At 58.5% G+C, this 22439-nt stretch overlaps 1 protein-coding gene across 9 annotated transcripts in view; it reads left to right on the forward strand.

The window, feature by feature from the left end:
• Window positions 1-22439, forward strand: part of DNM2 (dynamin 2) — an 89106-nt gene that overhangs the window by 60569 nt on the left and 6098 nt on the right. For 5 of the 9 annotated variants that reach the window (XM_078443398.2, XM_078443392.2, XM_078443394.2 and 2 more), the window contains 10 exons: window positions 142-277; window positions 1531-1598; window positions 2225-2363; window positions 4704-4790; window positions 6417-6487; window positions 9959-10010; window positions 10946-10957; window positions 14509-14622; window positions 19092-19201; window positions 21903-22014. In XM_078443398.2, coding sequence (XP_078299524.1) covers window positions 142-277; window positions 1531-1598; window positions 2225-2363; window positions 4704-4790; window positions 6417-6487; window positions 9959-10010; window positions 10946-10957; window positions 14509-14622; window positions 19092-19201; window positions 21903-22014 — 901 coding nt within the window. Of the gene's footprint in view, window positions 1-141; window positions 278-1530; window positions 1599-2224; window positions 2364-3585; window positions 3725-4703; window positions 4791-6416; window positions 6488-9958; window positions 10011-10945; window positions 10958-14508; window positions 14623-19091; window positions 19202-21902; window positions 22015-22439 lie in introns of all 9 variants that reach the window. The other 4 variants (XM_078443395.2, XM_078443393.2, XM_078443396.2 and 1 more) reach the window with 3 other exon arrangements.

The raw sequence follows: 22439 nt of genomic DNA on the forward strand, positions 1-22439 counted from the left end.
GGCAGCCCTGTATCTTACTCGTTTTGTATGCATCTTGGTGCTAAAAAGTGAAAAGAGTGTGTAAGCCACAGCTTGACCTGGAACATGATTCTGGGTCAGAACCTCCCCTCTGACATTCAGGTTTCCTTTTCCCACCCCCAGGATGGTCCAGCAGTTTGGGGTGGACTTCGAAAAGAGGATCGAAGGCTCTGGAGACCAAGTGGACACGCTAGAACTCTCCGGGGGTGCCCGAATCAATCGCATCTTCCACGAGCGGTTTCCCTTTGAGCTGGTGAAGGTAGCACCGCTGGGCGGGGCCCTCCTGACCGGGGTCAGGCCCCCTTCTGCACAGCTTCCGGCCGGGCCTCCTCCCTCCTGCCTCCAGGCGTCTGCCTGCTGGGAGCAGAGGTGGGGGGGGGGGGGGTGTCCCCGGGGGGGGGGGTGTCCCCTTCGGGCCCTCGTTTCCTGAGCAGGCAGCTTAGAGGTATCCAGCAGACCCGAACGAAAGCTCCATTTTCTCTCTCTGACAAAAACCACATGTCCTTTGCAAAATACGCAGAGCACAGAGGTAAATTCTCGTAGGAAAATGGCCTCATCGTGTCAATGGGAAAAATAAGCCGGCCAAGGAGCCAGCATGTGTAGCAAGGCATGTAGATAATATTTACAGCACCCTTCCACGTGAAGGGGCGCGTCTGGATGTGTGTCTTTATGTAGACACATCTACAAAGATGCACACAAAAATGTCAGCTCTGGGCCCTGGGATTTGAGATTTTTTTTTTGTTAATTAGCTTGAAGTTGTACCCTTTTCGCCACGAGCACATACCATTTTTGTAAAAAACAGCGAAGTTCTTTTCAATGAAAACAAAAGCTAAAGGGGAGCAAACACCCATAATCCCAGTACCCGTAGACGACATCTGTTAGCACCTGGGTGTCCGTCCTTCCCCGATTATTTCTGTGCGAGTGGGTAAGTGCCCAGCATATGCAAACACAGCACGTATACTCATCCATACTTAAAAAACAAACGGATATGTCTCTGTACGTTGTTTTTTCATACGGTGGCCATCTTTCCACACCAGTCATGTATATTTCATGTGTTGTTAATGACACAGTAGTATCTTATCTTACGGCTGTCCCGTTAGACGTTGAGCCAGTCTCTCATCAGTGGACATTTAGGTGGTTTTCACATTCTTCAGCAGTTACGAATAGTTCTACAAACGTCACTAATTCTTAGTAATTCCTCGAGGTAGATTTCTACAACACTTAAAACTGCGTGAAAGTAGCTATGTGTTTGGAGGTCCTGACTGGTATTGCAAAGTAGCCCGTAAGAAAGTTCATGTGAATTCACGTTACCTCTGGGAGAGGGCGAGAGTGTTCATTTCAAGCCATCCTTGCTGAAATTGGGTTTTAATGTTTTGAAGAATTTTGGTCTAGTGCGATAGGCCGCCGTGTGAAAACAGACACACACAGGACACGTTATGTTCCCCAAATACGCACCTGTTGTGGGGGTGCCGCAGGCACTTGCTTGCATGTGAGTGATTTGTCTGCTCTCAGATGGAGTTCGACGAGAAGGATTTACGGCGCGAGATCAGCTACGCCATTAAGAACATCCACGGAGTCAGGCAAGTGCCGAGGGGAGAGTTGCCACGTTCCCTTCACCTCTGCGGCGCCGTCCTCCAGCCAGTTGGTCCCCCATCCCTCTGGGTGCCCTGACTGTGAGGGCTGGAGTGGGCTCCTGGGTGGTTTGTCAGTAGCTTTAGAAGTCTCTCCCCGTGGGTCTCCAAGGGCACTCGAGGGCAGGTGTGCTGTCTCGTGTGGATCTATTGTAGGCCACGGGGCCATCTGCTGCCCGTAGGTTCAGCTACACGTAGGTTCAGCTGCCCAGTCAGTTGGCATGAGCCCAGCTATGAAAGCTCACTGTAGATTTGCCCCCGGGGGTTGGGGGAGCCAGACCTGAGTCACGATTACAGGAATCCAGCATGTGTCCCCATCACAGGGCTCCCGTGAGACTCCTAGGTCCCCTCGATTATCCGACAAAAGTAGGCACTCTGGTTGTCCAGTCTTAAATCACCATGGCATCCTCAGGACACCCTGTGGGTTTCCAGGCAGTGGATGCAGGCGTCCAGCCCCCAGACTTGCTGTGACCTTGGCTCATTCTCGGGGACCTGGCCCATGCCTATGAAATTGCTGACCGTGCTTTGTTTCTCTCTGACTTATCTCCCCTGCCCCCGGGTACGGATGGTTTTAGGACCGGGCTCTTCACCCCGGACTTGGCATTCGAGGCCATTGTGAAAAAGCAGGTCGTCAAGCTGAAAGAGCCCTGTCTGAAATGTGTCGACCTGGTTATCCAGGAGCTAATCAATACAGTTAGGCAGTGTACCAGTAAGGTATCGGGCCCTCAGCAGGGTGACTCCTGGCCTTGTGGACGCGGGGGTATGGGGGTTTGGTATCAGGCTCCCAGTGCTGCTCCAGCCTTTGCCCCGCTGGTGCCCTTTCCCCCCAGATTGCCTTAGTTTCCAAGAATGTGGCCTCCTCCCAGGGGCTGGGGCGGGGGCGTGTTGGCCTGGGCGCAGCGTGTGGGGGGGGGGGGCGGGGTGCGCCAGGCCTCCAGAACTGGCCAGACTGGTGGGCAGGGCTCCCTGGGACCCTGATATCAAGCCTAGCATGTGTCTGATGGAATTGGGGGTTTCATTGGGCTGTCGCTTTGCTGCCTTCTGGGAAGCAGAGAGGGACCCCGTGTCAGCTGTTGGAGGCCAGGCTCCCTGAACGAACCTCCCTGGCTGTCACCCTTTCTTGACAAACGCCTGGCACCCTCGGGCTTTCCTGGAGCCAGCCACTTCTCTGTCCCCAAGGCACCAAGAAAGGCCCGAATGCTAACAGCGTAACGAACACTCGGGTGCCCAGCTTGGCTCCTAACTGCCTCCACCAAGTACCCCTGGCTTCCTCCAGGAACAGAGCTGCCCCCCCCCAGGCAGCATGTCCTCTGAGCCACTAGGTCACGGGCACCGTGTGCCAGTGTTCACGGGCCGCTGTCTCCACCTGGCAGGACGCGCTGGGCTCCCCCGCAGGCCTGGTTCCCAGGGCAGCACGCTTTGGCCAGGCAGCTGAAGTGCTTCCCAGTGGGCGGTTCGTGCTTGCACGTCCACGGTGGCCGTAGAGCTCTGGGTCGGTCTTCCAAGGCAGGGAAACTCTGCTTGAGCCTTCTGTCTCGGTCTGGAAAAGCCCACATTTGCTTCTTAAGCTTCTTCGATTAGAAAAGGGAGAGAGAGAGAGAAAAACCTAGACGGGGTAGAGATGATCATCCAAGATCGCATTGTCACAGGTGTGGAAATTCAAGGCCTCCACATTCCCTCGGCTGTCTGAACCGTGACACTGACCCCTAGCGCTTCCGTAATGAAAGCCCAGAGCAAGCCCCAGCCTCTCCTCCGACCCAGGACTCCTCTTTGATCCGAAGCAGCTTCCGGGGCAAATGCGGGCACAGCCTCCTACTTGCATGTTACTAACCAGCTGACTCTCCTCTCTTCTCTTTCTCTGTCTCCCATCCCGCGTGTGTGGCCTGCACTGTCCCTGGGTGTCTTTCTACCTCGTCCCACCCTCCGCATGACCCAGGACGGGGCTCTTCACCCCCGACATGGCCTTTGAAGCCATTGTGAAAAAACAGATTGTAAAACTCAAAGAGCCGAGTTTGAAGTGTGTTGATCTCGTGGTCTCAGAACTGGCCACGGTCATTAAAAAGTGTGCCGAGAAGGTAACCGAAGGTTTCGTTGTTATCACCTGCGCATTCGTCACGCATCTTCTCCCCCTACCCATGTTAGTCTTCACCCACGCATCTGGAAACTCTACCTCAGCAGGAACCCCCTTCTGTGGGCCCCTTGTCGCCCCGCGACGCCTCAACTTTGCGTGGCAGACGAACGGGAGGGAGTTGGGAACGCACACCTGGTCCACACTCCCAGTTTGGGCTCGGGCGGGGATGGGAGGCCGGTGGTGTAGCCAGGTGCAGGCAGTGGGGACCGGCAGGAGTGCCTGTTCCTGGACCCCGTAGAGAAGGGCGGGTGGGGGTGGGGGGGCAGGTCTCCAAACTGTCGCCGCAGGTGAAATGCTATCAGCGCGCAGACCTGCGTGTTCGTCACGTCACAGGGCGTTTGAGAGGCTTTCCACTAGTGATTTTGAGCACCCGCTCAGTTTTCCCCACCATGTGGACTTCACCCAAACCTCAGAAGGTGGGCTTCTCTGTGCCTTTGGTTTGGTTATGATCGGGGAATGGTTTTCGGCAAGGGGGTCCCTCTGAGGTAGATGGCCCAGATGGCGCCCCCATCCGCCTGGAACAGGCGCTACTCACTCACGAGCTGGGCGAGAGGTCCCGCCTCACTGGCCTGGTGGCCCTAATTATTATGCTCAGGGTCCTCGCCCTCAGTGCTGGGCGGAGGGGGCCACCATCGCTGCAGGGCAGCGGACACACACAGCGCCCACTTTCTCTGCCACTTTCCATCTTGGAATCCAGCACCTCTGCTCGTGCGTGGGCACCCTGTCACTCTCTCTGGCACACCGTTCCCCCACCGTCCCTTTCTTGTCTCCCAGCTGGAGCAGCTAGGAGACAGGAGTGGGGTGGGGACTCGGTGGGCCCACCCCTTGTCACTTCCCCTCCCCCACGTTCTCTGTGTGGTCGTGTCGCTTCCTGTGCCACGAGGACACAGCCAATGCCACCACTCTGCTCCCCCGCCCCCCAGCTCAGCTCCTACCCCCGCTTGCGAGAAGAGACGGAGCGAATCGTCACCACGTACATCCGGGAACGGGAGGGGAGAACCAAGGACCAGGTATTGGCTTTTTGTTTTACCTTTCAGGTGTCATTTATTTGCATAAATCTTTTTTTTTTTTTTAATTAAAAAAAGTTTATGTGCTTAAATCTTGAGCATACATTTCTTTGAGTAATGACAAATGCATAAAAGAAGGTAACCCCCTCTCCCCCACCGCCCCCTCAGCGAGATGCAGAACCATTCTGTGGCCCTCAAAATTCCCCGCCTTTACCCCTCCGCAGCCCGCCGGTCCCGGCAACCACCCGTCTGCTCCCTGTTCCCCAAGTTTTGCCTTTTCCAGAATGTCACTTGAGTGGACTCCCGTCGTATGTAGCCCCTTGAGTCTGCCCTCCTTCACTCCGCATAGCACGTTCAGGATTCATCCCTGTCATTTGCGGTGTTTTGCAGAGTTTGTTGCCGGTGATCACCGCATAGGGTTCCCTCGTGCGTGTGGACCACAACTTGTTTCATCCACTCGCGCTCCCGATGATGCGTGGGTGCTTTTTATGTTCCGACGTTTTCTCGTGAAGACCGAGCGCACACGAGGACAGAGAGCGGGACAGGTCCCCGCACCTGCCGTGTGCCGAGTGAGCCCAAAGCCGGCTGCACGTGGCTGCATCCGGTCCCGTCCCTTCCCCCCAGGTGTCCACTGGGGTCTCTGGGCAGGTGTTTGTTCAGACCAGAACCAGCACAAGCCGCCTTGTATTTGGTTGCGATACTGCCGTGTTTCGCGCATCAGTGGAGCAGAAGCTGGCTCCCGTGCGGCTTCCGTAGCCCTGAAGTTGTATCAGAAGCTTCAAAGATTCCCTTTAATTTTGTTGTTGTTTTCAAGAACGTTGCTGTCCTTTTCATACACGCCATGGCGCCTGGTTGCCCCACCGCCAGCACTTCTGGGCTCCATCCCAAGGCTCTGGCCGATGGGGCGCAGGCCTTATAAAACCAGCAACAATGGCTCCCGTGGACAGAGCACCCCAGCATTTTCCAGCACCCCCACAAAGTCCAAGTGCCTGGCGTGTTTGATGCTGGAGGGCTCAGAGGCACAGTGAAACGCCAGGAAAGGGCAGGGTATTATGTGAAGGCCTGTCCCTTATCTGAGATCACACCCTGACTGGCTCCTGCGGTCCTGTGTTTTTGGGTTCCATTCTAACGCCCTTGCCTGGCCACATTATCTTCGCTGTTTGAATGCAGCACTTACCACACTCCAGGCCCTACTCTAAACACGTCACATATTGGGAATTATTTAACCCTACACAGCTGGACCTCTTGTTCCTTTCCACCTTCCACCGTCCCGTAACGTGAGGGCAAGGGTCACAAAGTCAGGCGGTGGCCTGGCAAGACTGCAGCCCAGGTGGTCAGCCTAGGCCGCGCCTGCAGCCACCGCTGCACAACGAGCTGCCTCCCCCTGCTCTGTTGGCCCCGTCTTTCTTCCTTGTGAGGCCCTGAAGTTTCAGTTACCCGTTCCCCTCTTCCCTCTACAGATTTACCCCAAGGTTTGTTTGTGTTGGAAGGATACGCGTGGTCCCAGGTCTTCGGCCTGGGAAGCCGTAGGGTTCCAGCTCCCCCTGCTGGCGGGTTGGGGAAGTGCTCTGGCCACTGCCGTCCCCGCCAACCTCCGCTCTGTACTCACAGTTCCCCTCCTTCTTCCAGATTCTTCTTCTGATCGACATCGAGCAGTCCTACATCAACACGAACCACGAGGACTTTATCGGATTTGCCAAGTATGTACTTTTCAGGACAGGGCACCAATGCCCGCCCTCAGAGCCAGGCCCCGAGGGAGGTGGTTGAGTTGGCTTCCCTCAGCAGACTGGGGCAAGAGGGTCTTTCTGTCAGGGTCTGGGGGGTGAAGCGTAGAGCCATCTGAGAGTATCTGGGAGCTTTCCGGGGTTAATAGCAGCGTCCACCCTCATTGTCCTCAACACGCCTCCTATGGGGCAGACCTGTGGTCAGCCGCTTCGGGAAAGGGTGAGGCTGGCGGCATTCAGTGCTCTCCTTCCTACGTGACTTCTCAGAACCTTCATAAACTGGGCGGCTTTCTCCAGACTCCCCCATCTGCACTCGGCCCTCTCGCAGAACATCTCACAGGCTCCGGGGGCTGCTCGTTGGGAAGCGTGCTGTCCGGTCTAGGCTCTCCGTGGCTCCCATCCGTACACCATGGATTCAAAATCAAACCCTTCCATGGCACGTGGACAAGGAAGGTGCCAGAGCAGGGGCCTCTGATTTCAGCAGGGCCTAGATGTAAATGCTGGGGGCCTCAGGCATCGTGCACTGACTCCGTCAGCCCCTGGGTCCACCCTCAGCGAACTTGGGCGTCACATGGATTGTTCTGATGGCCTCCTGAAGGTCTTCTTGCCTGAGCCCAACAGAAGAATCGGTAGCCAGCTTCCTTGCATTCACTTAGCAAGTATTCCTGGTGTGCGTTCTCTGTGCCAAGCACAGACCCAGGTCCCCACCCTCAAAGGAAGGTCCCGTGCCAGAGACAGACACGCAGCCAACCCCTTAAGACCCAGGGTAATCACTGCTGGGGTCAGGGCTGCGTGAGGCTTGTGTTGAGTCCAAGGGGCAGCCTTCCGGCCTGGCCTTGGAGTCACAGGGAGGCTTCCTTGTGGAGCAGGGCCTGTTAGAACCCAGTCTTGGGCTAGCAGGCTGTGCAAAAGGATCTTTATCTCAGGGGTCTCTGTGCTGGACCTAGCACTTGTGGGTAGGACATCTATCATTGCACTCAACAGAGTCGGTCAGCTGTTCTTTGCTGGGCACGTGGTAGGTGAGTGGAAGGAAGGAAGGAAGGAAGGAAGGAAGGAAGGAAGGAAGGCGGGCATGATCAGAAGCCGTCCTTGACACCCAGACGAGCCAAGGGCCCTACTTGGGCTGCCCCTGCTATGGGAGGACTGAGGGGCCCTGACCTCCTGTGCCTCTTCCCCCAGCAGCCAGGTGTATGTGGGCGGAAAACGCTGGTCCCCTCTTTGGTTTGCTGCTGTTTGTGCCTCACCTTGATGTCTCTGCTTCTCACACTTCATCCACAGTTCCTTCTCACAATCTCTCCTGTTTTTCCTTTGACCACACCACTCTTTCCTCTGGACTCCTGGGCCTTCCCACTTCCCCCAGCTGTTATTATACTGAGCAGCTGGTGACCGGGTGGGTATTGCCTGCTGTGTGCCTTTTTCCTGCTGTGTGAACGGGGTCGCCCTGGCTGGGGGTGGGGCCCAGGGCCCCAGCCTTGGAGGGTGGACGTCGAGGGGGCCCGCTGGACAGCCGTGGAGCACTGTCTCAGAGCTGGGCCCAGGGCAGGGCCCTTGGAGTAGGAGGGTGAACGAGCCGGACTTGGGCCTCGCCCTTTCACAGCCCACAGGCTGGACACGTGTTTTTACCGAGCACGTTGTCGCGTGAAAGACCAGAGTTGGAAAGGAGAGTAGGTGAGGGGCTGTAGGAAGGAGGAGCGAGGGACGTGGCCTGGAGAGACCTTCCCGAGGAAGTCACAACAGCCAGGTGGCAGACAGGCAGAAGACCTAGACGGTGTCGGGACAGGGAAGGGAGGGAAGGGAGACCCAAGACACAGGAACACGGGGAGAGCAAGGCAGGGTGGAGGTGAGAGGCCAGGCCCCACTGCCAGGAGGAGCCCTGCAGGCTGAGGGGAGGACTTTGGACTCCTCCCGCTCCCCCTCATCCACCTGAAAGCAAGAAATGTCTGATTGGGAGCCGGCAAGGGAAAGGGGCACCTACAGGGGCTTCCGGGTGAGGGCGGGAGCCAGGAAGCCCCAAGCAGCACATCTGGGGCCTCGCTGGCACCCAGCCATTACTGTGCGGGGCTTAATCGGTCCTGTCTCCCGCAGACACTGTTGACCGAACTCCTTCCTGGGCTAGATGTTGTCGGCTGCTTTCTCACTGCCCTCTAAATGTGAAACCCAGGCCCAGAGAAAAAGCTTTGTAATAAACTCATTGAATGCTAGGGAAATTGTTGGACAAGTTCTTACTCCGTTCTTTTATTTTTTTTTATTTTTTATTCACTTATTCTGAGAGGGACAGAGACAGTGTGAGTGGAGGAGAGGCAGAGAGAGGGAGAGAGAGAGAACCCCAAGCAGGCTCCGCACGGTCAGCACAGAGCCCATTGTGGGGCCCGAACCCATGAAACCGTGAGATCGTGACCCGAGCCAAAACCGAGAGTTGGACGCTCAACCGACTGAGCCAGCCCGGTGCCCCAGTTCTTTCTCCATTCTTACTCTTCCAACCTTTGCCTGTCTAGGAACGGAAGCCTATTTCCTTAACTCTCTCCCTTACTCTCTCTCTCTCTTTTATCCAACAGCCAGCTTGAACTTTCAGGTACAGCCCCAGAAGCAGCCAGTAAAGGAGTGTAACAAGATGGTTAGCCTTGTCATATTCTGAAAGTTCCTAAAACAATGCGTATTCCTAAAGGAATGTCTGATTCCTCAAGCAATACGATAAGAAAAGAAAGTAGGATGCCTAAGGAATAGGTATCAGTTGTTTGCAGACGGGTGGTGCTGTGATTGTCTCAGTGGAAAATAGGATGAACAGGGGAGCTGAGTGGGTGCCCACGTGCAAAACACGTGGCCTTCATCCGCGTGGCACAAACTAGCCAGGAAACAGGGTAGCTAAAGAAGAAAAAAGATCAGGGACTGGAGGCAAATGAAGGACTTTATAGAAACCCTCTGGTGACCTTACCTCTCCTCTGCATTTGGGTCGGAAACCATCCAGAATGTTTTCACGGTGAGCAGCCGTCCCCTGTCCTGATCTCCCAGGGTGGCCGGCTCTGTGGTCGGAGCCACTGAAGATTTGGTGCCGGGGTCAGGGATGGGCAGAGAGAGTGGGAAGGAGCCGCAGTTTGCGCCCCAAACAGCCTGGTTCTCAGGTTACTCTGCAGCCACCGTGGCTGCCTCCCAGCCACCTGGGAGTCCAGCTTCTCGGGCCCCGCCTTGGAGGCTCTGGGGCCACTGACCCCTGGAAATAGCTGGTGCCCTTGGAGGTGGCTGAGGTCAGGACCTCGAAGCCTCAGTTTGACTGAATACATCTTCTCGTTGCATGAGCCCGAGCTCTTTCCCTTGGGTAGCCCTTTGTGTGGAAGGCGCTCCTCTCTGCCTCTGCCCTGAGCTGGCCACTTGGCCCCCACAAGGGAGAGAACCTCACCTCATCCTTCCCAGCGTGTCGCCACACGAGTCCTCTCTCTGCTTCGTTTTCAGCGCCCAGCAGAGGAGTACACAGCTGAACAAGAAGAGAGCCATCCCCAACCAGGTAGCCCGCCCCTCCACAGCCCACAGCTCTAGCCTTGGGGGCGGATGGGACTTAGGGACCGCCGAGCCCAGTGACGGTACCTGGCTCGTGACACGTCCCGCCAGACCCCTTACCCCCACTCCCAGCCTCTTGAGTCTGTTCAGGTTTTGGTGTTTCAGGAAACCTGTCTTTGAACTAAAGCTCTGGCCCAGGCTCTGGGGGCACATTTGCACACCCAGAAGGCCCTGTCTGACATCCAAGGCCACGGTTAGAACTTGACCCCCAAGAGAGGGGCATGGGTGTCTGCAGCCGAATTGGGTTCCCAGCCCTAGCCCCAGGAGACTCGGAATCTGGGGGGGGCGGGGGGGGCGGGAGGCCGCGTGGTGGTCAGCGGTTCTGGGGAGCCTGAGGGTCCTGTGTGCCCCATTCCTGGAGAAACCCAGAGCCACATGAAGCGTTCTCTACCTCGATGTCATGCCCCAGCCAGAGGCCTTGTGAAATATGAACAGCTTCATATATGCCAGTGTTAGGTGCCTTTTTTTTTTTTTTTTTCTTTAAGAAAAACACATCATCCCTGCAGAGCTCACCCCACTTCTCCATATTAGACAGGGGTGGGAGCGGGGACGGGGGTGGGGGCTCTGCTATCTTGCACGATTATAGAGCCCTCTGGAAAAGAAGGATGTAACCACTGCATGATTTTTTTGCGCTTGCCATAGGTAATACATATGTTGTTGCTTTTTTGTTTCGGGAGATGATAATGAATTAAATATTAACACCATGAATATAATTAATAGCATGTAATTTTTTTTCTTTTGCTGTTTTTTCCCTTGCTCTTCTCTCCTCCCATTTTTGTGCTTTTCCTGCTTTTTCTCTGTCCCCTCATGTCCCTTACGTTTTCTTTCCCTCTGCCGGCTCTTCTTTGATTTACCCACAATCCTAACTTTGCATTTTCAAAGGGGGAGATCTTGGTAAGTACCCACTTAGTGTGGTAGCAAACATTAGAGAACCTAAGAGTGGTGGAGACCCCGCCGCCCCGTAAATGTCCCTTTCCCCCCAAATAACAGAACAACTAAAAATCGAGCTAACCTAAAAACCCCCTGCCGTGGCCAACACCCGCTGGACTCCGTGTTGCCCTGGGCATAAGCTGACTCACACGGACACTAACCTGACCACCACCCTTGTGGGAGGCCCAGCCCGCCCGCCAGCCCATTTCCGACACATGTAGCTAGTTCCTATAGGTCAGGGATGGCAAATACTCAGCTAACACCCCATGCTTCCCTCCCCTCACATCCCTGGCCAGGGGAGATTTTGCTTAAGCCCTGCTGGAACTGGTTCTTGCCCCTGCCGCCACTGGCCTCACCATGCCGAAATGTTCTCTTCCTGCACTCCAGGCAGACATTACTAATCGATCCGGCGCTCTTTCCTTTGTGCCCCTCCCTGGCCGTGTGCAGGCATGGCTAATCGATCCTGGCGTACTCTCCTGAGCAGGCCACTACTCCCCTTCCTGTGGCAGATGTGACTTGACTGGTCAAAGAATTTTTTTCCCCCATGTGATAGCTTTGCACGTGACACCCCTCCTACACCCACGAGAGGCGTGACTGGCTGATCAGGGAACTCTCTCCTGGATGCTGCCACTATTGTTCCCTGCCCGTGGCAGGATATGATGATTGGTTAGACTGTTCCATGCCACTTGCTCCCTTCCCTTAGCGTTTGCCTGCGGCAGGCATCACTCCTTTCCCGCCGCACCCAGGGTTCTCACTTTGAATACTCACCACCTCCCCCTCCAAACAGTCCAGGGGCCCGCTTCTCCTCACACCCCAAGAGGTTTAGTTGTTCTCTTCCTGCCAGATTCCACATCCCCAGCACCAAAGGCCAGCCGCGCCCCGGCTGCGGGCCCCTGGGTCTCCCGGCCACGGTTCCCATTCCTGCCCCAGGCGACTCAGGCCAAGGACCCTGACCCGGGAGGAGGCTGACCCACCCTGCCGGCGGGCCCCAGCTTGCTGCTTCCTGCTGCTGCCCGTGCTGCCCCCGGTGGCCCTTCCTCCCACCCCTGGCGTGTGTGCGTGCCTGTCCCTGTGCACCCCGGAGCGTGGGAGCCTGCCTGCCTCTTCTGTCCCTCCACCCCCCTCCTTCTAAGCCAGGCCCCTGGGGCACAAATTTGGCTTCTAGATGAAGAAGGCCAGCCACTCCTTCTCCTGTAGACTCAGCACATGTGTCTGCCGCCCACAGCTTGCGCCTCCCCAGGGTGGGATTTCATCTCTGACCCTACATGGCTCCCACGCGGACAGCTCTCTGGGCAGCTCGAGGGGAAGGGGACCTTGGAGGCTTCTCCAGGCCTACTCAGATGGGCCATTCCCGGCACGGCATCTGCCCTGTGGCCACATGCCCCACAGCATGGCCAGGGCCCCGTTTGCCAGCTCTGACTGCTACTAACTGAGGGTGCAGGCAGGTGAGCCAGGCCAAGGAGGGGGTAGGTGGGGGGCATATCTGCCCCCTTGGGAACTGGGCTGGGCCCCGGGGTGGAGAGGCCTCACCACATGAAGACTTGTCTTCCGGGGAGCACTGACCGCCTACATTCTCCACCTCCTTCCTGCTTCTCTTCCCCTGGTTGTCGGTGACTGAAGTGTAGAAATGCCTACTCTGCCTGGCCTGGGCTAGGACGAGGCAGGCTCTACCCTGGCCCCTGGGCTGGGGAAGGAAGGAGTGGGTATGAACACAGAGACCCACACAGCTCTGGGACGGGGGGTGTGGTTGCTGGAGCCAGGGACTCCTTCCTGGGCCATATGCAGGATGGCCTTGAGCCGGAGTCTGAAGACCAGCCTTGCCCCAGCGTGACCAGAGCTCCCACTTTGCCTGGGACTGGGGGCATTCCCAGGACTCCAGGTTTTCAGTGCTAAACCAGGGCACCCTGGGAGGATACCATGACCTTACTGGGGCCAGCGGTCTCTGCCCCCTTGCCCACCAGGCAGCCATGGTTGGGCGGGTGCCAGCAGTCTCTGCTCACTCCCTGGTGGCCACAGGTCTCCAGGTGCTGTCTCGTCATCACCAGGAAGCCCTAACAAGGGCCGCCAGGTGGCATTCCATGCTGTCCCCAGCCTGGGCGAGGGCTTCTGTGTAGTGCAGAGGTCCCTGGGTGTGCTCTGGCCGCCTCCACCCTCATGGCCCATGAGGCTCAGAGCCTAATTCCAGCCATAGGAAGCAGGTGGCCCTGTTAAGATTTGACAGGCCTGGGGGCAGGTCAGAGTGGGAGGAGAAAGCCCCTCCTGAGACCTACCCCTTAGGAAGACACGTGAGCCCCAGGGTCATCCCTCAAGCCCCATCCCACCCCCGACCCCCCCCCCCTACACCCCCCTTCCCCACCCCGAGGCGGGTGGGGAGGTGGGGACTCGACACCAGCCCATCCCAGCTGTCCTTGGCCGCATCTCCGCATAGCTTGGCCCAGTCTGTTGCTGCCTGGGCCCCAGGTGGCCCTGCCTGTGCCTCCATGTGCTTTCCGCTGCCCGGGGGTCCCCAGACCAGAGTGATGGGTAGCTCTGGCCCACACATGCCTCCATGACCCAGGGAACACAGGACCGTGGCCCCTCAGGCTGCCTACATGCAGCTGTCAGATGAGTCCTCTGTGTAGACCTGGCCGGACTCTGCCTCCTACTCAGATGACAGCTGCAGGCAGACGAGCCCCGGCCAGGGGATCTTCCAGGCCAGAGCCTCAGCGCGTCAGAGAAGAGTGGGACTTCCGGGTTTGAGGCCAGTGAGGGGCATGATCCCCGGCGGGTGCCCCAAGCTCAAACCTTTGGCCCCAGCCCTCTGGGCGGAAGCATCCCTTCTTCCTGTACTCTGGAAAGAGCCTGTGGGGAAGGGAGCCCCAGGACAGAGGCCGGCCGCCGTCCCCGTCCAGAGCAGGTCCCATTGCCCACCAAGTGTCCACCAGAGTAAGCTGGGCAGGTGACCAACAGCGCGGGCAGCAGAGTTGACACTGTGGGTTACGCTTCTGCCGGTCAGCCGCAAAAGGAGGGAGAGGAAGAACCACTCCCGTTTCGTGGCAATTTCGCCAGCCTTCCGCTAACAACCATCTTCCAGAGGGTGTGAGGGCGTCCCTGGCACTTGGTCCCGCAAGTGTGATTCCTCCGATGTCACGTCCCATGTGACACACTCCCATACAAGCCCGGGAACTGTCCCAGGCCCCTTGTAGCCGGGCACACCTTTTCTTGCCTGTGCTGACTCGACCCCGCGTGCAGGGGGTCTCCCGGGGGCCCGGTTCCCTGCCCCCTCCACCCCCACCCCCAAGCCTTGTGAGTGAGTGTGCGTGCCCCGTGTCTGTCTGCCTGGGCATCCCGTGTTGGTTTGCAGTGGGAAATGCTTGGGGGCAAGGTGGAGTTGGGTTGCCTGGCCTAGGGCTGGAGGCATCTCTGCTGTGTGGTCCGTCTTCCTTACTGGGGACGAGGGCCCTGGGCCCTGCACGAGGGTGGGCTGGGCCGGGCGGCAGGCGTTGTCCCCCTCTGAGCAGCACCCTCCCCCCCAGGTGATCCGCAGGGGCTGGTTGACCATCAACAACATCAGTCTGATGAAGGGCGGCTCCAAGGAGTACTGGTTTGTGCTGACGGCCGAGTCTCTGTCCTGGTACAAGGATGAGGAGGTGAGTGGCTGGGGGTGGGTGGGTAGGGCGGTGGGACTAGAGTGGGTGGATGCTTGCTCGTTCATTCGAGAAAGGCTCCCCAAGCTCCTCCCTGAGGATGGTAATGGCCAAGACTGGGGCAGGACTGGGGGGGGCGGTGCATACTAGGCACCAGGTTGCGTATCCCAGCCCCACATGACCCTCTAGGGGTCCAGCCTGATAGCGGCTCCACTTCAGGAGGAAAGGGAGATGGAGAAGGGAGCCCTTGGCAGGCTAGAAACCGACCCCAGCCTCCAGAGTCACAGGGAGGCATCCCTGGCTCTCAGAGGGGGCACAGTCTGAGGTCAGGGACTCAGGCTCCCGGCCAGGTTGCTGAGGTGCTGGGGGCCCAACGTCTACAAGGGGCTCAGCCAGGCGCCTCGTTTCCCTATCTACGAAGTGGGATAGAATGGCCCCTGTGACGTGCTTAGCTATAGTGTCTGTCTAGAACATTCCCTATGTACTTGTCCTGATCCAAAGGGCCTGGGGAGGCCTCTGGGAATGGCACCAGGAACGCAAACCCCAGGGCTGTTTGCTGCCTTGTACCGTGGTCTCCGGGAACCCGCAGGCAAGCCCTGTGAGCGATTGCGCCCCCAGCCCAGTGGGCCGCCTCTCGGGCAGCACTGCCGTCTGGGTCCCTTCTCCGCCTCGGCACTGGCCTGTCTTCCCGGCCCGAGCGGCCCATGTCTTTGCTTAGTTCTCTTAACAACGTGGCTACGGCCTAGTGGCCCGGGAATGGCGCTGCTCCAGTGTGACTGCCTGTTGCTGCTCTGTCGTGGGCGGGATCGGCTTCTGAGGGTCACCAGTGGGGGACACTGTGTTGCTTTCATTTTCCTGGGTTGCCCCATGAAAGGCCCACCAGCCCTCCCTGTTGGCCAGGGCGACGTTAGGCGTCTGTGACAGAGGCCCAAATGAAGGCACTTACGGAGACGGCAGTCTGTGTCTTGCCCGTGTCCTGGGGAGCTTGGCAGGCCTGTGCCGGGAGGCTGTCCCGAGCCCGAGCTCCGCCTTCCCCATTTTGCCACCTTAACGTGTGACTCCCCTGCCCATCCCAGTATGGTCTGTAGCAGCCTGAAGAAGGGAAGAAGGGCCTGCGGAGGAAGGTACCTGCATTGCTCTGCTCGTGCCCCTGACCATCTGGTCACATGGCCACCGTGTGTCCTAGTCACCTGGGATGGTGCAGCTCTTGTTTGTGAAGTCCCTGCCCTGTGCCAGACTCACTGGCTTGGGGAGCCCACCGTGGCCACAATTTCCTCAGAAAATCCTTATGCTCCATTTGTTCTTAAGGAATCGGGCTCCAAGCAGTGACTCGCCCTGTGTCACAGAGTGGGGAAGGGTCCCTGTGTTGTGGGTATAGGGCGTGTGCTCCCTGTCCCGAGAGACACCTCAGCCCTGGCCTGGACCACTCTCTTGTGGCCCGGGCTGGACACGGTTCCTCCGAGGGAGGGTGTTTAGGGGTGAAATGTCATTGTTCCCACTCATTCTGGAACCTTCCAAGAGCATCAGGAACCCCGCGCCCCCTGAAGGACCCTGTCTGGTGGCTGTTTCTAAGCCGGGAGAGGGCGTGGCCAGGACCACAGAGCCTCTCGGAGGGTGAGGTCAGGCGTTTCTTAAGGAACCCTCGGAGCCAGATCAGCTTCTCAAAATGGCCGGGGTGAGGGGGTGGGGATGAAGCTTTTGCATTTTCTCCCTCCTTCCGCCCCCACAGTCTGAAAGCCGGTCTGCTGAGGCTTTCACCAGGCCAGCTGAGGGCCGGTCTCCACCTTGGGCCCGGCCATCTCCGCCCAGGGTGGGAGTGCCAGGCTTTGTGACGGCCTTGGGCAGTGGTAGGGGGACTTGGGGCCCGAACCCCCTCCTGGCGGTTCACTGCAAGTCCGGTTTTAAGAGCTCCTTTTCTTTAGTGGAGAAGGGGTCCCTCGTTTTCCCCTCATGTGGGGGTTGAAAGCAGCAGCCCCGGACCCTCCCGCCGGCCCAGACCCAGGGCAGGGGAGGCTTCGGGACGGGAGGAGGGTGGATCGCCCGCCGACGGTAACGAGAACCGTCAGGCCCGTGAAAGGGGCCCTGTGTGCGCTGCAGACACAAAGCAGAATGAGGTCGGGAGGGGCGGGACCCTCGGAACCCCACACGTGGCAGCCGCCACCCCCCCCCCACCCCCCCAGCTCAGGGACCTTCTCAGAGAGGCGAACCATATTTCTTTATTTTAAAAAAATAACCCAAGAGGAAGCAGTTACAGAGTGGGGTGGGACTAGGGGGACCGTTCAGCCAGAGCCCCTACCCCCGCGGCTGGCGGCGGCTCCCTCTGCTTTTCCCTGGCACCTCGTCTCCCACCCAGGCCCTCCTTGACTCCCCAGGCTTCGGTGCACGTCTCTCCATCCCGGTGGAGAGCAGGGCGGTGGGCGATGACACTCACCTCCGGGTCCGCCTTGCCGCGGAGGGGGCGGAAGTTCAGGGGTGGCCGTCCCGACGCGCCGCTTGCCCGAGCCCAGCCTAACCAATGTGCAGACTACTGTACACATTCAGAACCCCCTGAACAGGTAGTCTGAACACTGGGTGGGCGGGGCCGGCTGTCCGTCCTGCAGGCCCCCTGGCGGGGGAGGGGGGGGGACGAGGAGGGCCACTGCGCCCCGGCCCCTTGGAGCCGGCGGGGAGGCCGGTGCCTGCGCCGATGCGCTTCTCTCGTCTGACGTGGCACGGCCGGGGCCGGCTCGCATCTGGAGAAAGTTGTGGGTTTGCAGGAAATCCTAAGGAGGGGGCTGGGGAGCGGGTGGGCGTGGGCGGGAGGGAGGGTTTGGGTCCGCGGCCTCTGTGTGCAGGCAGAGGGCTCTTTGGGGGGCGGGTGGGGGCGGGGTGCGCACACGCCTCTGCGTCTCTGTGTGTTTGTGTTCTGTGCGTGCGTGTCAACAGCATCAGGAAGGCAGCTGCCGCGCTCTGGGCGGAATCACACTATAAACAGTTCCAGATGTGGCGTCTCGCTCGGGGCCCAAAAGGACTGTGACTCAGTTACTTGGCCTGGCCAGCCGACTAGAAGCTTCCTGCCTCCTGACACGACAGGGCGGGGGCAGCAGAGGCCCTTCCACAGTCTTCTGAGCAGGGAACCCCCATCCCGGCCCCTTCTAAAGCCCCTGAGACTCTTCTCCCGAAGGTTGGAGGGCCCTGGGACTTACCCGGAGCCTTTCTGTGCCATCTCCTTCCTCAGACCCCCCTCTGCAGCATGAATGGGGGGTTCACACCTTCGTGGCCGCCAGGCCCTTCTTCTGCCCCTCACTGCAGCTCGGCCGGAAGGAGCACTCTGCCTGGCTTCCTCCTTTGCCAGAGTCCTGGGACCTGACCCTAGAGCCATAAGAGTGAGGGACAAACACACAGAAGAAAACCCTAGTGTCTCCTGGGCTCGACTTAATCCTCACCTTGCACAGGGAGGGCAGGACTCCTGTCTGCCTTTGACAGATGAGGAAACTGAGGCATAGAGAGGGAGTGATTTGCCCAAGGGTCCGTGGCCGGGGAGGGGCAGAGCCCATCTGAACTGCTAAGGCCTGGGCCGCAGGGAGGTCTAAGATGATGCACCCACAGGGGCCCAGCCCCAGGCTGGGGGTACAGTAGGTCCTTAGCCTCCATCGGTGGGTGAATGTTGGCTTCCGTGACTCTCCAGGCCTGTGCCCCTGGCTGAGGGCCACATCCTCTCAGCTGCTTCCCCAGCAGCCGCCAGGACTGCTGTGCCTGTACTCAGTGGGGCACTTCCTGATCAGGGCTGCCCTTGGGAAGTGAGTGACACTTCCGTGGCTTTGGAGCTCAGGCATCACCTCAAGGGGGCTCACTTTCCAGCTCCAGGATCATCTGAAGCTGACTAGTTTTAAATCCCAGCCCTACCCCTGAATCGTTGCCTGCCCCCTCTTTGCCTCAGTCTCCCTCTCTGTAAGATGGGATCATAGCAGTAATTCAGTTACAGGCTCATTGTGAAGATAGAGTGGTCGTAGGCGTGGTAGTGAACCAGACAGGAGTCCCTGGCCTTGAGGAACTGACGAATCAGGTGGGTGACAGAGAATAGCCTAGGTCAGTGAGCAGGATAAGGTGTTGTGTTACGCGAGAGGAAGTACCAAGGGGAGAAGGAGGACGGAGAAGGCAAGGGAGACAGTGCCTGCGAACGTGTGGGGTGGGGTCGGGGCAGGCCTCTCCGAGAGGGTCCCCTCTGCACAAAAACCTGAAGGAGGCAAGGAGGGAGCCACACGGGCATCGGGAGGAGGAACATTCCAGCAAAGGCCCTGGGGTGACATGAGCCCACCTGGCACCTTGGAGCGTTGAGGGGGCCAGCATGGCTGGGGCAAAGTGGACAAGGGAGAGGTGGGGGCCGAGGCAGGTGAGTTAATCCGAATAAAGCCACCAGCATGAGAGGCTGTGGCAGGTGGCCCTCGAGGTGGGGTCCAGTCCAGGGTGACCCCTCCCCTTTCCGCCCTCAGGAGAAGGAGAAGAAGTATATGCTGCCTCTGGACAACCTGAAAATCCGTGACGTGGAGAAGGGCTTCATGTCCAACAAGCACGTCTTCGCCATCTTCAACACGGAGCAGAGGTGAGGGCCCACTGGGCGACGGTGGCCGTCCCCATCCAGTCAGCAGTACCCACTGAGCGTCTTCTGTGTGAAGTCCCTGCCCTGGGGTCTCACGTTCCAGAAAGGGAATCAAGTGAGGGGCGCCTGGGTGGCTCAGTCAGTTAAGCGTCCGACTTCACCTCAGGTCATGATCTCACGGTTCGTGGGTTCAAGCCCCGCGTCAGGCTCTGTGCTGACAGCTTGGAGCCTGGAGCCTCCTTTGGATTCTGTGTTCCCTCCCCCCTACCCTGCTCCTCCCCCCCACTAGCACTCTGTCTCTCTCTGTCTCAAAATTAAACATTAAAAAAAAAAATTAGAAAGGGAATCAAGTGAGAAACAGAAAACGGCCGTGGGTGCTTCCAGTGTGTGGTCGGGAAAGTCCTGTCTGGGCAGAGACCTGATGAAGTGATGGCCGAGGTTCTGAGCGGAGGAGGGACTGGCCCCTGCTCAGGTGCTCACAGGCGCCCCCTGGTGGCTGTGGCGGGGTAGGGCAGGAGTGGGGAAACTAGGATGGGTTGCATGCATAGCACTGGTCCAGGTGGGAGGCTGTGGGGGCTGGGCTGGGGTGGGGCTGAGGACATAGAGGGGGAGGCAGCTGATGCTGATGCCGAGAGTCAGAGCTGACCAAAGCCCTGGTAGATGTGGGTGCAAGAGAGGAAGGCATTTTCTGGTGACCCTGGACTCACGCAGGGACCGAGCTGCCATCAACTGGGGAAGGCAGAGTCAGGGTAGGCTTGGGGACCATCAGGGGCTGGGTTGGGGCCACGCTGAGGAAGAGAGGCCTCTGAGACACCACGTGGGGAATCAGGGAGGCAGCCGTGCACATTCAAGAGTCTGGTGTTAGGGAATGAGCTCCAGGCGGGATGTGAATTGGGGAGTTGTTAATGCATGGCCACGTTCAAAGTCATAGATGGGGGTGAGACCCTCAGGTGAGTGTAGACAGAAGAGAGAGGCCCAGGAGGTCCCCAGAAAACGCACCCCGCCGGGCACTGGGAGGAGACTTCAGCAAAAATAAAGATGCTTTTCTCAGCTTGGGAAGAGGTCCAGCTGGCAGGGGATCCAAGAGCAGGGGGAAGGGCAGAGTGTGGACGCGGGACTCTGGTGCGTCCTCATCCAGGAGCCAGGGAGCACCTAAATCGCAGTGGCTTTCAGCCAAGGCCTGGAGGTTCTTCACGATGGACCAACAGACATCGACATCCTCCCCGCTGCCCCGGGACCACCTCCCTCACTGCCCATCGCTCCCATGGGTTGGAGCCAGCCTCACGTTCTGTGTAGGAGTAGCTCTACCTGCTTTGTCACAGAATGGCCTGAAGCTCTGGGACCCGCTTTGGCGTGGCTGAACCTGGGCTTTGTTGTGGGGCAGGCCTGCCAGGAAGCTCTTCCTTGCTGCACAGCGGGCAGCTGGCCCGCCTCCCCGGGCCCGTGATGATCCCCTGTGAAGATGGTACCTAATGTATCATTTACGAGTGAGCTCAGGAACCCCAGAATAATAGTCACGGAAACAAGATAGAAGTTGCTATTGTTTCTTATGACGTTCCCATCTGGGGCAGGTGGGGCAGCTCCAAAGGCATCCGGGTCCATCCTTATTCCTGAGCCTTCCTCCTCCTCTTCCAAGATGGCTGCCCGAGGTCCAGCCACCATGATATTCCAGGCAGTGCAACAGAAGAGGAAGAGCCTTCCCAACGAAGGCCCGCCTCCCACTCTCTGAGACTCCCTCCAGAAGTCTCAGGGCAGCCACGCACTGACTGCTAGTTGGCCCTAGCTCCGTCACGGGCCATGAGTAACCTCAGACTCGGATCTCACGCTGAAGTGGTGGGCCAGCTTGGCCGTCTCGGCCACCGCTGCCCTGTGGGACAGGAGAGGACGTGTGTGGCACAGATCCCAGCCTGCAGAACACTGTCCATCCGTCTCTCCTCCAGCCTTGTGGCTCTTGCCGCCTCTGCTCACAGACCCACATTTGTCCTGCTTTGCACATGCTCAGCTGGGAGCCCCAACCCTCCACATCCCTCCCCCCACCAGCCCAGCCCCCCCAGGAATCGGGGCACATTCTAGACCTTCAGTATCCAGTGCAGTAGCCACTGGCCCAAATTTAGCTATTTAAATGTTGACTGAAATAAAATGAAGTTGAAATTCACTTCCTTAGTCACCCTGGCCCCCGTTCCCGGTGCTCGCAAAGAACCCACCTGCGGCTCCTTGCTACCGCACCTGACGACACAGGTTCTGCCATCCCAGAATGTTCTTTTGAACAACTTTGCTGTAGCCTCCCTGAGAAACCTTGATGGGAGCTTCCCCAGGCAGGGGTGTTAGGGGACACCTGCCCACTTCTGAGAGTGTCTTGGGCAGCCTTTGGCCCCCACAGGAGGGCATGGAAGAGGGGAGAGGAGAGGAGTCACCCGAACCCACAAAAACAAAACCCCACGGATGCCACTAGATGCCGACATCACTGAGCATGTGCGCTGCACTTGGCAGGGTTTTAGATGCTGTACAGGCACTAACTCGGGGCTCCTCTCGGCCCGACCTGTTGCAGGTGCCACTGCCATCCTGGGGCTCCAGTTGTGAGTGCCCGGGTCAAGTGTGAATCCCCGTCATTGAGACCCCAGAGCCCACGCTACAGCTCCCTGCACCTGTTAGCCCCATGGGCAGGGTCAAACCACATGCCTCTTCTTCCTCCCTCTTGCTGCAGGAACGTCTACAAGGACCTGCGGCAGATCGAGCTGGCCTGTGACTCCCAGGAGGACGTGGACAGCTGGAAGGCCTCGTTCCTCCGAGCTGGGGTCTACCCCGAGAAGGACCAGGTAAGGAACCACCCTGCCCAGCCGGCACACATCGGGCTGTGCTGACCCTGGGAGAGAAAGGGGTCTGGCGTCTCCCTGGATGGGTCATTTCTAGGATCATAGCCCATACTGTCGTGAGCAAACAAAGGGGAAAAGGGGAGAGGGTTTTGTGGTCAGGGTCCAGAAGGCTCTCCAAGTAAAGACAAGGACAGGGATATACATGGCCTGGGACCCCATCTGTTTTGTTCCCTCTCCTCCTCCTGTCCTTGAGGCAGAGTGAACGTGGCTGCCCTCGGCCCCCAAATTAACATGTTCCAGTCCCCAGGTGAGGGGTCCAGCCACCTTGGGGCATGGTCACCCCAGGTCCAGGCAGCTCAGGCCAGGGGCGGGCAGGGCCACTTGAAGCCAATACGGCCATCAGGGGACATCCCCAGAAAGCTGGTTGT

The sequence above is a fragment of the Panthera onca genome, chromosome A2 (assembly GCF_046562875.1).
Source record: "Panthera onca isolate mPanOnc1 chromosome A2, mPanOnc1 haplotype 2, whole genome shotgun sequence".
Classification (NCBI taxonomy): Eukaryota; Metazoa; Chordata; class Mammalia; order Carnivora; family Felidae; genus Panthera; species Panthera onca.